Source organism: Silene latifolia, chromosome 9 (assembly GCF_048544455.1).
Source record: "Silene latifolia isolate original U9 population chromosome 9, ASM4854445v1, whole genome shotgun sequence".
In the NCBI taxonomy this organism is placed as follows: Eukaryota; Viridiplantae; Streptophyta; class Magnoliopsida; order Caryophyllales; family Caryophyllaceae; genus Silene; species Silene latifolia.
Genome location: NC_133534.1, coordinates 54,469,841 through 54,485,096, shown reverse-complemented (window position 1 = coordinate 54,485,096; position 15,256 = coordinate 54,469,841). Strand labels below are relative to the sequence as shown.

The 15,256-nt window shown below is 35.0% G+C and overlaps 1 protein-coding gene across 2 annotated transcripts; it reads left to right on the top strand.

The window, feature by feature from the left end:
* The first annotated feature begins 4,324 nt into the window (after positions 1-4,324).
* Positions 4,325-15,104, top strand: LOC141599779 (homeobox-leucine zipper protein GLABRA 2). 2 transcript variants are annotated; one of them, XM_074419886.1, is made up of 11 exons: positions 4,325-4,708; positions 4,830-5,137; positions 10,660-10,777; positions 11,007-11,204; positions 11,539-11,919; positions 12,182-12,283; positions 13,018-13,227; positions 13,628-13,802; positions 13,901-14,172; positions 14,282-14,368; positions 14,638-15,104. In XM_074419886.1, exons 1-11 carry the CDS (start codon positions 4,625-4,627, stop codon positions 15,013-15,015), a joined length of 2,313 nt encoding a protein of 770 aa, XP_074275987.1. In that variant the 5' UTR covers positions 4,325-4,624; the 3' UTR covers positions 15,016-15,104. The 2 variants fall into 2 exon arrangements, with proteins under 2 accessions (XP_074275987.1, XP_074275988.1); XM_074419887.1 differs by lacking the exon at positions 13,018-13,227 and having other exon boundaries at positions 4,527-4,708.
* Positions 15,105-15,256: the final 152 nt, after the last annotated feature.

Sequence of the window (15,256 nt, the reverse complement as noted above, 5' to 3'; positions counted from 1 at the left end):
GCTCAATGTTATAGCTCTTCTACTATAACATTGAAATGCCGAGTTTTTATACACGACTTTTAAATGGTTCGAAAATTGTTTTACAATTTCTTAAAGACTATTTTATATGTTTTAATGAAAGTATTTATTTTGTAAAGCCCGGTTTAGTGAGGAGTCCGGTTTTATGGTTGGCATTAATTGATAGCTTTTGGGTCGACTTATGAGTTGGACTCTACTATCAATTAGGGTTTCCATCTAGCCTCTCTTAAAACCTAAATTCTAATTATATAACAAGATTAGGGTTTGCATGGATTCACGAGCCCATGAGCCGTGTTATGTTTGTGTTGCCTAAGAGATTAGGTAAAGATTTTATTCTATAAAATAATCTTTACATATCTTGTATATCTTACTTATATATTTGTTTATGGTAAAAGATTTTCTTGTTTCAGGAAATCTTATCATAATCTTAGAATTTATAGTAAAGATAATATTAGAAAGATTATATTCTATCTTTTAGAATATTCTTTATTATCTTCTATGGCTTTTAGGTAAGAGATAATAAGAAGATATAATTTATAGTTATATCTTATTATTCGGCTATTAGGGTTTCCTTGAAACCGTGTAGCTCTCCTTCTCTTTGCCTATAAATACTTTGTCATTTGCAACATCTAAAATAGAGACCTTAAGCATAAAATTGTTTTTCATATTTTAAAGAGCAAACCGTGTGTTTTTAACGAAAACCGATTTGCTAATTTCGAAAGGTCGTGTCTTTACAAAAACTCGCATACTTGTTCTTCATTATCGTTATAAGATAATAGTGCTATAATTGATTGCTTACTTGTTCATTAACGTGAACTATTAGAAGAATCATTAGTGCTTTCTTATTAGCGTAAGTTAGTCACTCGAGTATTTAACGGTACTCATTGAGTTACAGCTAGAGTTAGTTGTACGAGTTGGGTTAGTAAATTTGTAATCCGGAGAAAGGTACTAAATTTATTAATCGAGAATAGTGGACGTAGGTTTCGACTTGTGAAACTGAACCACTTCAAAAATCCGTGTGTCTCTCTTTCTTTCGTTTATTTGCTTTGTTTTTAATTCGTTAATTAGTTAATTAGTTAAAGTTTAATCAATAAACTTTAAATAATTAATTATACATACATAATCGAAAAAGCTTTCATAAAGTTTTAAATCCTCAATTCACCCCCCCCCCTCTTGAGTATTTTGGATCAATAGACTCTTCAGATATGATGGGGAACATATATGGTTTTATCTTAATAACTTAGCAAAGCAATATATATATTTCAATTCTTTAAATGTTTCAATTGAGTAGTCGATTACGAAACATGTGGAATTAAGTGGGAGTTGGAAATTATCATGTGAAGACATGGAATTTAGTGGGAGCAATCATCTTGTAAAATTTATAACTCACTAACTCATTGAGAATGACGAGCTAATACCTTCTTTCACAAAGAAGTATTTGAGTTTTCAATTCTGGATGAAAATGGACTATGATGAATCCAATTACATCATGAGATGTTGGATAAGGATTGAGATATACACATCGAATCAACGAGAAACATAGGTTATTCATGTCAATGAAAATGGAATTGCCATTAGCAGTCATGGTCGTTCATTGAACCTAAGAATGGTTGATCTCATGATTATTAGTTACTAATGTTTCCGCCATTAGAATAATCATGCACATGTCCAATAATGAATCATATGCATAAGTGGCAAGCCATAGAAGAAACGTCATGAATTCTCGAGGAGAATCCGATGATCGATTTCAGTGTTGGACAGAACACTCTGTTATGTGTCAAGAGGTTGCACATACTAAAGTTCGAACAACACGTAAGGATTTATGAAAATCCTAAGCCTTTCAAGCTAAAAAGAGAAATAAAAGGTTTGGAAATGTACTTAGTTGAAGTAAGAAGTTACTCAAAAACCTAATATTTCCTAATATGCTAGGACACTACAAGAAAACAAGACAAAGGCGACAGACATGCTACAGTCGCCAATTTGGCGACAGAAAAAAAAACTCGGGCGACCACTACCCGTCGCCAATTTGGCGACTATACCTTTTTATCCAAAAATCCGTATGAAATCTAAGGGCGACAGAATATTATCCAATTTGGCGACCGAAAACAGTCGCCAAATTTGGCGACCATTTCCCGTCGCCAAATTGGCGACAAAAACGGTCGCTAATCCTCTGTATATTTTTTTTTTGCCAGTTTCTTCACCCTGTCCCCTTCATTCATTCTACCATCAACTTAAAAAAAAAAATCGTCAAGAAACCCGACGACCCGACGCCACCACCAACTACAACGACCACCGGACGCCACCACTCGCCGCCGCCATCCGCACACTACATCACCACATCACTACCGACCCTTTGTTTTTAATAAAGGTTTGTTTTCGACTCAAATCTATTTAATTACTTCAATCCTTCATATTTTGTTTAAGTTGTGATGCTTATTTAGTATCTAGTTGTAATTTATACATTAGTGATGCTTATTAATGTATGTAGTTGTAATTTAATTAGCATTTTTGTTAATTAATTTGAATTAGGGTTAGAAATTGGGGTTTTTGTTAAATTAGTAATGTGATTTGATTAGGGGATGTAATTGAAGGTTATCTTGATAATATTAGTATTATTGAAGGTAGTAACTTAGTTTTAGTAATATTGAAGTAGTATTGTTGAAGGTAGTATAGTTTTATGAAGGTAGTATAATGTTAGGATTGTATAAATTTGCCTTATAATTAACCAAATTAAGTTAGAATGAGCATGATGTATAAATTTGTTAAATTAGTAATGTCATTTGATTAGGGGATTGTATAAATTTGCCTTATAATTTTGTTAAATTAGTAATGTCATTTGATTAGGGGATTGTATAAATTTGCCTTATAATTTTGACAACTTGTTTAATATATAATGACCTAGTACCCGTTCAAGAATTACTCATTAGGAGCAATTCTTGAATAGTCCCCTTATAATTTTGACAACTTGAAGTTTCCCGATGGATATGCATCCGATTTGAGCCGTTGTGTTGATTTGAAGGAACTGAAGTTGAAAGGGTTGAAAAGTCATGATTGTCATGTTTTCATGGAGCGCTTATTACCCGTGGCTTTTAAAAATTTACTCCCGACTACGATTTGGAATGCGATTCTGAAAATAAGTCAATTTTTTAGAGATTTGTGTTCCTCCACGATATCAGTTGAGGACATGAGTCGTTTAGAAGACCAAATACCAGAAATTTTGTGTAAACTTGAGATGATATTTCCGCCTTCTTTTTTCAATTCGATGGAGCATCTACCTATCCATTTGCCATATGAAGCTAAAGTTGGTGGACCCGTTCAATTCCATGGTTTAATAATCACAGGTTTATTATCGAACAAGTAATAACCAGATTGCAACAGGGCTTCCCTTGCCCCAACCTTGGTAAATCTAATAATAAACGCCCCATTTTTCAAAAAGAAAACCTTATCAATCTCAAACTGATCCATATATAAACGTTTCAACCACCTCCCATGGAGGATTAGCTCCTAAGATATAACAAAATACTGAGTTATTCCAGAATTCTACCTCTTTTTTTTTTTATATCTGCAGACGTGAATTGAAGGAGACCTGTCACACCCTCCTCTTCATCTATGGTCTCCAAAACAGGTACATCTTTACCACCCTTCCTCAATACCCAGCCATCATCATTCTGCACCTCATTCGCTGCACTCAAATCCAGGACATGAATACCATGTAACTCCGTTAGAGATTTCGTCTTACGTACATCCGCTGGTCCTTTAAAGCGAACATCTTTCTCCTTAGGCTGCGAAGAAGACGCATTATTAGTGTTAATAAGCGCATTTTTTGGATTTTGATTTGTTTCTGTGATAGATTTTAATGGCGTAAAACGGTTTGTGGTAACAATTTTCATGACTGTCATACTCAAACCCTAACTTCTATGCAAAGATTTTAGAGCTTTCTCTCTCCAGTTTCTCTCTCATAATTTAATTATCACCTTACCGTAACTTGTTTCACAAAAATGGTCATATTTTGCTATAAATGATTTCAAAATCTCATCTTATTATTTCAAATCAAAATAGTACTCCCTCTCTCCCGGTCATTTGTAGTCCTTTTCTATTTTATGATGTCTCAGTCAATTGTTGTCCTTTCTATTTTAAGAATGAACTTGTTGAACAATTCGATCATTAACACTCAAATTGGTTTACTTGTCATTCAGTAATTGTTTCTCTCATCTTTTCTTGATTTTTGTGCCAAAATCAAAAAATAACAATTGACCAAATGGAGGGAGTATATGTCTTAAAAGGAAGGCCAGCTCGTTATTTAGTTAAGGAACACTCTCCAAAACTCCACAAAAAAAAAAAAAAAGTCTCTTTACTGTTGTGACTTCTCTATAAACTGTAAAATAAAATTTGGAGAATAATCCAAAGCTGAGGTGCTCCCAGAGTTGCTACCAGTCAACCGCTACCAGCCCACGCTCTCCCTCACTCCCTAAACCTACTTTCTTTGTTTTTACATCAATAACTTCCCCCTTTCTGGACCCCACTCCTTCTCTCTCTACAACTATCATAAAACACTCACCTTTTTTCTCAACTTAAAAACTTCTTCTATTCCCTTCCCCTTTTGCAAATGGGCGTCGACATGTCTAACAACAACAACAACCCTCCTAACAATAATGATTTCTTCTCTTCCCCCGCGCTCTCTCTCTCTCTCGTAATTCGATTCACTTCTCCTAATCTTATTTCTTTTTATTTCAAACACGGTTTTTCAGGAGACTTACTTAGTTACTTATTATTATGTGTAATGTATTTGAATTTGTTTGTGGTTGTGGTAGGCGGGGATATTTAGAGGAGCAGCGGAGACGCCAGCAAGAAGCGGAGGTGTGGAGGAGGGAGATGAGGGTAGTGGCGGTGGCGGAGGTGGCACGTCACGGAGGGATGATACGGTTGAGATAAGCAGCGAGAATTCTGGTCCTGTTCGGTCTAGGTCCGAAGATGCTGACTTTATAATGAACAATGCGGATGACGATGATGACAATGACGATGACGATGACGGTGATGGTGGGGATGAGAAAGGGAAAAAGAAGAAGAAGCGGAAGAGATATCATCGTCATACCGCTGAACAAATTCGTGAAATGGAAGCGTAAGTTTCCCTACTTGTTTTTGTTTTGTTTTGTTTTTTAAACATTCATTTTCAATATGCACATACTTTGTAAACATCTACTCCTTCCGTGCCAGTGACTAAATAATTTATGTTTAGTTGATTTTCTCACAAAATAAAATAAAGTAAATTCTTCACTAAGATAGAGGGAGTAGTGATTTTTGTGATTTGGGTTAGGTGCTCCTTGCTTGGTTGTGATTGGTTAATTAAATTAATTTACTAATTTACTGTCCGTTAATTCAATAATCAAATTAGTTTACTAATTGACTTTCCATTAGAATGTAAATTGTTGAAATAAAATCAATTTGTTGGGGATATTTTAATTTGGGAGGGTTATTGTATTATAAAGAGTAATTTGCGAAAAACTGTAAAAGTGTGAGTTGCGAAGAGGGAAGTGAAGGAGGGAGAAAATGACGTACTCCGTACAAAAAGGTTTCATTAAGGAAATTATGATTCTTTATGTATGGCCGGTGGCGTTCTTTTCCCTTTGACTATTTTTGTTGTGACGGGAGCGCTTTTTCTTGTTTGTTTACTGTATTATTCAAGTCACAAGAAAATAAGGGGTCTGATTTTCGAAGTACACATTTTACTCATTGCAGTACGTTATTGACAATTATACCCTTTACACTTCCCCCTTCATTTTCTCTCTCTAATTATTCTCTCTAATTTTACCCAAATAATTACGTGTATTCAAACACACACTACATTAAAAAAAATTCTGAAAAAACCCAATTGGATTAACATTATTCATACCACATATGTTGCATATTAAATTGAAAAAACTAATCAATTTCTACATGCAGAGGTATAGACGTGCTAAGTTACAAAACTAAATCGAACAGAATCTGAGGACATGATAAACCGTCGTCCTTCTTGCCGGCAACGACTTCCCATGTCGCCGGTGACATCCGACTATACCAATATCCCATCATCGTCCCACACAATTGAACTTAAACCCTAATTAAAAAAAATATAAAACTATAAGGAGTCAATTTGATTAATAATAATTGATTAGTGAATTAAATACGTGTTCTATATTCGAATCATTATTCATAATTGAATAATTGGGACGAGGTTGAAGATAGTTAAGAATGCAACAATAGAGAGAAGGGAGAGAGAATTAGGTTTGATGTGTTTTAATAAGGGTAGAGAAATGAAAAATTTGGTGTTAAAAGTACTGAAATGAGTAAAATTCGTACTGCGAAAATAAATTACGAAAATAAGAGAGAAATAAAGAAAGGTTTGAAAAAAGGGTAATAATAAATAAAATGAATATACCTAAGGAGAGTCAAGATCCTCTCCATTTCGTAAAAAGAAATGGAGATGCCATTTCCTATCGACGGATTGGATTGCATCCCGCTAATATCGAAAGGTTCAAGATTTATGTAAGGAAATAAAGGGTTAATAAGGTGTAGATGAGAAAATATTATTAAATGAGTTTGTGAGAGAAAATGGAGAGAATGTTAATTGACCTAAGGAGGGTAGATCAGATATGTCATTGAATATATATTGCTCATCGAATATCTTTGTTGTGTTGTTAAAGGGTGAACCCAATGTCATTGAACTGGCTGAATCTCACAGCTTAAATTTTATATTTACCATACTTGATTTTGTTTTTGTATCAACCCCCAACTAACCAGAGAGGTGAATTTTCATCATCTCACTAATTTTAATTAGAAATGGTTTAGAATCAAAACGCTCCATTCAACTCCACTCTACCATCTTTTCTTTTCCATCCATTCAACTCCACTCTACCTATTTCCTAAAAAAGAATGCCAAATGACCATTTTGTCCTCATACCCATTACTTATTTACAATATTTACCACTCATACCCCACTACTTCTACATCAAACTCCACCCATTTCCACTCATACCCCACTTAATTACATTATATCTCATTATTTATTTACAATATTTTCCACTCAATCCCACCCTTCTTAATATTTGTGCAAAATACAAATAGGTAGAGTGGAGTTGAATGGAGGAAGTAAGATATCTTCAATATTTTCCCGCCTAAATGAAAACTACTCTACAATTGGGCTTCATTATGTCATATCTAAAATTGGGCCATAATGTTTAATTTCATATACGGGGTAATAAATATATAATTTTAGCCCATTTAAAAGGAGTAATATTTTTTCAATTTGATTAGACATATTAATAGAATATTTTTATTTTATTACACAAATGAAATTGTACTGATTATAAGCATGATGTGAAGGCAATATTTTACTATTATTATTATTATTATTAAAACTAAACTTGATGGCTACAATAATTACTTAACGGGTATATTACGCCTTTAGTCGATATAATGATATAATAACAATGTTTTTTTTAAAACAAAGTTAACAAAATAGTTCGAGTAAAACTGTCATTCTTATACGGATTAAAAGTTTTGAACTTGCTCTTTTTACCTTTTTATACAAAACATTACTAATTTAAATTTTATAATTAAATGTCAACTGTAGTTAAATACTATTAATATAATTATTATTTTCTCTAATATGCCTATCTACAAAACCGCGCATTCGCGCGGGATCTATACTAGTAAATATATTACTCAAAAATAATACGTACTTGGTACTCCGTACTAATTAGTTTCTTCTAGTCATGTATTCGTATCTTAATAATGATTAATTTATTATGTGTATTAAGAAGTAATTTAAAAAAATGCATGGTATGAAAATGACCACACAAATTAGTTATTTGGGGTGTAATATGACCACACAATAATGAGATGAGAAGAGTAGTATGGCATTTTGTTGTATTTATTGAAGAGAGTAGGGTTTTAGTGTTTTTCATTGGCACGGTTGACAAATTGAAATTAATAATAATCGACCCTACGTAATCGTCTTCTACTCTTCTCTTGTGTTAGTTGCATCTCTGATCAGAATCATAATCAAGATTAATTAATTGTAGACTTACCTAATTTATTTCACACTTACTAGTTACTAGTGGAGTACTCCGTATTAGTCAACGTCTTCACCAACAACCTTCTTGACTTCTTGTTTAGGTTATTTATACACATTACACAAGCAAAATAGTTAATGTATTATACAACTAGTTGTATATACGATTTAGTTAATGTAACTGAGCGTTGTTAGAAAGTTGTCGAACTCTATTAACAAAATTATTGAATTTATGGTAAAAGTTATTGAAACTTACCAAAATAATTATTAAGCTCAATAACTTCGCAAAATAGCTCTATAACTTGTAAAATAGCTCAACAATTTTGTGTAAGGGCTCAACAACTTTGAAGCGGTTGTACAATGCTATTATACAACTGGTTGTAGGATAGTATTTGTGTGAAATACGAGTAATAAAATTTAATGCTGAGAGAACTAAAATAAGTTTACCGTGAGGTTGTTTTACCAACCCAACTTCTTTCTCTTCCTTACAAGAGAAGTTATAAGGATATATTTTTTCACAGCAAGTTTTGATTGTTTCAGTCACAAACCTTCTTTTTAACATTATTTAAATCGATTGTGATTGTCATCATAACTTATAGTCGTCATAAATAATAATTTGTAATATTTTATGATAACTAATTCCAAACCTACAATTTAATTCTTTAACTTCTGGCTATCCACCCGATTTTCCATAAATAGTTGACAAAATTGATAATTCTCATATTTTATATACTTCCATTTTTGAAAGACTCCCACCTTTTTTTAATTTTCTTCAAAACTCCCACCTTAAAAACCCATTTTTTTTTAGCAAAATAAGTGTAAGTTTTTAGGGGATACCATTCATGAAATATGTTTGATTTCTTTTAAAAATAACGTTTGGTACTTCTATTTTAACAAAATGAGTTTTTAATACGAGTTCTGTAATTAGAAAAGATGGAAATTTTACAAAAATTATACTCCCTCCCATTCAAAATAAACCTCCCTATTTCCTTTTCCGTCTATTCACAATAACCTCCCTATTTCCTTTTTTGGTAAGTGTTTGTGTGGTCCAAATTTAATTGTATGGTGGGGTAGTGTATTTGTGTGGTTCAAATTTAATTATATGGTGGGGTAGTGTGTTTCCTTAATATTTGTGCCAAAATGAAATGGGAGGTTTATTGTGAATGGGAGGGAGTATAAAAGGGATAGGAGTTATGATTTTTCTTTAAATAAGTTGAACATACGTGTATAAAACACACCTTTCATGTCGTACCAAAAGGTCGTATATAGGTAGGCAAATAATTTCAAGCATCCCTTGTCTTAACTCTTTGATCATCTAGCTAGCTCCTAGATTCCATCTTCCAATTGCATTACCAAAGAAGTAAAAAGTAAGCTTATTATGAATGTCAATAAACTAGATTAAGATTTTTTCTATAGGAAATGTCTTTACCTTAGCTTAGTAGTTATTATAGTTTATCTAACTTTGCAAGTAAGATTTATAAGGTACCCGTAATTCGGTATACAACGACCATATATGTAATGATTTATTTTGATGCAATCCGTATATAACCGTGTTATTTATTTACTGTATTTATGTAACTTTGCAAGTAAGATGGTATAAATATTGCTTATGTAAATTATAAAGTAAGACGGTCTGTTGGGCGATCACCATGATGGAAGTAAGAAGTAAGAAACAAATTTATTGAAAAGCTGAAAAGTCTATAATAATTCGAGAATCGAGTAGATACCGTATGTTTGTTGCTCTTTATCTTTATTGTCTTTTATGTCTTTATGGTTTCCACTCATTAAAAAGTTGTCCATGGACTCCGCTTCCATCAATATTTTCAATTGGTCTCCTTTGTGATGAGTTACTATTTGTGCCGGATATTTTGTGAGATAAAATGGTAATAAAATGGGTTAGTGGAGAAAGGGGACCACATGAATAATGTTGCAGAGAGAGAAAAAGTGGGTACTTTGTGAGGTAAAATGGTATCCGTCATTCAAGAGTGACGAATATGTGCCGTCACAAACAAGAATTTGTACAATATTTTTCACTCTTTTTGTCAACACGTCAACAGTACTATTTTTATTTTCTTGACGTTGTGTAGTAGTTTCAGTCAGGCAAAACTTAATGGCATTAATTTTAAAAAAATACTACTCCGTATTTGTGATCGGATAGACTGTTGCTTATCAGCTCACAATAGGCTCCGAAACCAACTATATGCGACCTTATTTTTATATTCTAATAATATGTCGCTAGTAATGATTTTTTGAAAGGCGCACCTAGAGTTTTTTCTCCGTTTAGGGTCGATTTGTCAGTTTTACAGAAGTTTTGTTGCCAATTTGATAGTTTGGCCATAATGAAAGCCATAGCATGACAACTTACTACTAGTGGCTCTAGTGCTACTGCTACTTACCAAATCTTTTAAGTCCCTTCTAGTCTTCTACGATCAGTTATTCAGTTGACACAATCACTCAATTACCTCTTCAATTACGGATGTCAACTAGCTTAGTTGGTAAAGTCATGAGATGTGGTACTCATGACTTGGGTTCGAACTCCATCAACATCAAAATCACACTTGTGCCTTGTGTTAATAAACATTATAATGCAGGTTGTTTAAAGAGTCCCCCCATCCAGATGAAAAGCAAAGACAACAACTTAGTAAGCAACTCGGTCTTCATCCTCGCCAAGTTAAGTTCTGGTTTCAAAATCGTCGAACTCAGATTAAGGTATATTCTTCTGATTATAGCCTATTTAATCCTACTTCATTTTGTTTCACTTGGAAACTGAATCTCCGTGTTGGTAATTCTGCGTATATTTCTCTTACACTACAATTTGGAGACTCGGCGATGATGTTGTTGTATATAATAGTTTGCCAGAACAGTTATAGGTCCAATAGATTATTGTCAAGATATACACACAGGTGTTAACGTCACTGATCATACTAGTTACTATCAGGCTATTCAAGAGCGCCATGAAAACTCCTTACTGAAAACAGAGTTAGAAAAGCTTAGAGACGAGAACAAGTCGTTAAGAGATAACATAGAGAAGTCTTCTTGTCCCAATTGTGGATTTGCTACTGCCTCTGGGGATACTGCCTTAGCAGCCGACGGTCAGCAACAACTCAGGATCGAAAATGCTAGACTTAAAGCTGAGGTACATCTACCTTGGAAATTATTTTGGTCTAGGAAAATTATGATGTTCTTTGCTTTATATTATAACATTATCCTTGTGCCTTAGAGCTCCCACTAATGGCAGGGCAGCGGGGCGGTTTGGATGTATACAATCTTGCCTTTATGTTAACTTCACAGTAAGGAGGGTTGTCTAACGATGATCCATAATGAAACGGCATCAAGAATTACGTCAAATGACTGATACCATAGCACAGAACCAAACCGTATTCACATTATTAATCAACACACACCCTCTAGATTCCAGAAAAGTAGCACTCAATACATATAGAAATATCAATATTTGCGTACTTGTACAGGTTGAAAAACTCAAAGCAATGGTCGGAAAATACCCACCTGGAGCAATCTCCCATACCGCAACATGCCCAAGTTCAAGTGACCAAGAAAGTAAAAGCTCATTAGATTTATACACCGGTGTCTTTGGAATCGACAAAGCAACAATAATGGATGCTGTTAATCAAGCATTAGAAGAGTTAAAGAAAATGGCATTGTCAGGGGAACCATTGTGGCTAACAAGTGTTGAGACTGGGAGAGAGATACTTAACTATGATGAGTATCTCAGGGAGGTCTGTGCTGACAGCTCGAGTGGTGAACAGCCTAAAAGATCGATAGAAGCATCTAGGGAAAGCAGAGTTGTCTTTGTCGATCTTCCTAAGCTAGTCCAAAGCTTCATGGATGTGGTAAGATGGTCTATATGCTCTCAATAGATAAGGAAAACAAATTTAGGTACATGAGGTCCCAGTTTATCATAAATCGTAATCCCCAGAACTAATAACATTGTGCTTTTATTAATTTCATTAAATTCTAGGAAATTCTATTCCTGCAGCCGCCATCCTAGTTTTCTAATTGGTTAGGGTGTACTACGATGTGATTATGAGGTTTACCTAAGTATTTTCCGTACTTCTTTCATTTCACTAAACAAGCCTTGGTTATGGTCTGCAGAATCAATGGAAGGAAATGTTCCCATCCCTGATTTCGAAGGCAGCTGTGGTGGATGTTATCTGCATTGGTGAAGATCCTAACAGAAATGGTGCAGTGCAGTTGGTGAGTAGTAGTAATTGAACTATTGACCCTGAAAGTTGATAAATCATTAACAATTGACTATAACTTTAGAAATTAAATTAAAAGTAGAAAATCATATAATTATGTGTCTACCTCACTGTCATTCAGTTACATTGCTTCTTTTTCTGAAAGTAGCCTCCTCAAACATAATCATTCTCTTGCAGACTAATATTACCTTGTTAAACTGACTCAACCTTTCTTACACTACCAACCTCAACTCAACTTAGTGCCAAAAGTCCCTTTTCACATAGCAGCTACTACTTGTAACTTGAGACGATATAATCGGACAATAGGAATTTCGGTTTGCTAATTATTCAACCTTAGAAATTGTTGCATGTTACAAGTAATTATCCCATAACCTTATCGGTTTTTTTAGAAAAGATGATTTTCTCTGTGGTTCATCCTCGGTTACTAGATTCACCCGGCCCCAGATATATTAAATCTGGCACTTACAAAAATAGATGTATAGAAACACGACAAGAGCATATTGCATATTGGATGTGGCGTATTTATAACGAATTCGGCTACCTTGGCTTTATCACACTGTAGTATTCTGTATCATCCAGCTGGTATTAGACAAGGATTCGGTACTTCACATGGATCCAGATTCCACAGGTGGTCGAAATTGACCAATGACATGATACTTCGAAGACCTGATCTCTGCAATATTTGTAAGACTTAAGGGTAAGTTGCTAATCTGAGCATTACTTGTGCAGATGTACGCAGAGCTACAGATGCTTACACCAATGGTTCCAACACGAGAGGTTTACTTTGTAAGATACTGCAAGCAGCTGAATGCTGAGCAGTGGGCAATTGTCGATGTATCCATCGACAAACTAGAAGATAACATAGATGCATCACTGATCAAATTTAGAAAGCGGCCTTCTGGCTGTGTCATAGAAGATAAATCCAATGGCCACTGCAAGGTTGAGACTTTGGATTCAATAAATTGTTATTTCATGCCTATGTTATTACGACTCTGCTGCAAGTGTCAAGCTCGAGTTGGAACCACCGTGTCTGAGTATAGGCTTGTGGTGTCAGAATGGCAGTGCGTCATACATGCAACACTGCCAAACTGAAGTGCCCAGTGCATAGTGCCCAAGTAACATAGTTTCAGACGATTAGAAAGTCAGAGCTCATTGATGCAAGTGTGTAGATTTTTCCAATTTCGACACATCACTTATGGCTACATGTCCTGTGCCAACAACACAACATAATGCTTACGACTGTTCTTATGGTGCCATAAACTTCTTTTTCGTCAATCCAACACTTGCACTCGATTAAGAGTATTACCAGGTTCTAATCTGGTGTTGTTAACTTGATTAGGTTACATGGGTAGAGCACTTGGACTGCCAAAAGACTACAGTTCACTCCTTGTACAGAAGCATGGTTAATAGTGGTCTAGCCTTCGGAGCAAAGCGGTGGATCTCTACATTGCAACTCCAATGCGAACGCTCAGTATTCCTTATGGCTACTAATGTTCCCACAAAGGATTCAAGTGGTACAAAATCTCTGATAAATCTTGGAAGATTTGTTTGTTTGTTTTTTTGTCCAGAAATAAAACAACAAACGGAAATCTGATATCAGTATTATATGTAGGAGTTGCCACATTAGCCGGGAGGAAGAGCATTCTAAAGTTAGCCCAAAGAATGACATGTAACTTCTGCAGGGCACTTGGAGCGTCCAGCTTCAATACATGGACAAAGGTAACAACTAAGTCGGGGGAAGATGTTAAGGTGACTTCTCGGAAAAACTTGAATAATCACGGAGAACCCATCGGAGTAATTCTGTGTGCTGTCTTTTCGGTCTGGCTTGCTGTATCTCCCAGTGCTCTTTTCGATTTCTTACGAGATGATGCTCACCGCCATGAGGTAAAAGTCGGTATTAACCGAAAGAACCTGAATTTGTCGTCGTTTTACCGCTAATGTTTCACTATTTTAGTGCCAACTCTTTCTGATAATAGTTGCTGTCTGAATGAAGTGGGATGTAATGGCAAAAGGGTGTCAAGTAAAATCCATTGCGAACTTGGCCAAGGGGCAAGATCGTGGCAATGCTGTCAGCATCCAAGTGAGTTTTACTTTCACGAGTAGACCTAATGGAACTGACTCAATCCAAAGTAATCGACATGACTAATCTGGAAAAAAAAACTAAATAGCTAGGGCTCGAAGGAACCAAACAAATGACAGGATTGCCTGACCTAACTGAAACTGAACTGCAATTCAAATAACCTGATAATAATCACCACCCAAGCCGAACATGAATAAACCCATTTGTCAAGTCTTCTTAAGAGACATCTTAACTTCATAAACATAATTGACTCCCTGATTTCATGTCAGACGCTGAACTCAAAGGAAAACATGACCTGGGCACTACAGGACAGCAGCACCAACACTTATGAATCAATGGTCGTGTACGCCCCGGTCGACACAAGTAGCATACAGTCAGTGATGACAGGCTGTGACTCTAGCAGTGTCGCGGTTTTGCCATCAGGTTTTTCAATCCTCCCTGATGGCATGGAGTCTAGGTCCCTTGTGCTAACTTCCAGAAAAGAAAAGAATACAGAAGGTGGGTCTTTGCTCACTATCGCTATACAAGTTGTCACCAATGGTTCTCCAACAGCAAAGCTCACTGCAGAATCTGTAGAACCCGTTAGCTCACTTATATTAACTGTATTAGATAACATAAAGAGAAGCTTGCAATGTGACGATGGATAACTATGACTATATTTCTTTGCATTGTTGATCACTTATCAATACTACTAGCTTCCCCGTATAATCTATAGATGAGTCATCAATTCCGAGTCCATGGTTATCCATTATAAAACAATTATAGCCTGAATTACTTGTGAAAATTCAAAACAGTTCAACCCGACAACACAAAAATTCAAATGAGATTTTTCTATGCATACAATAAACTCACTTGAACGAAACTGTTATGTGCCTACAACGGGTTCAT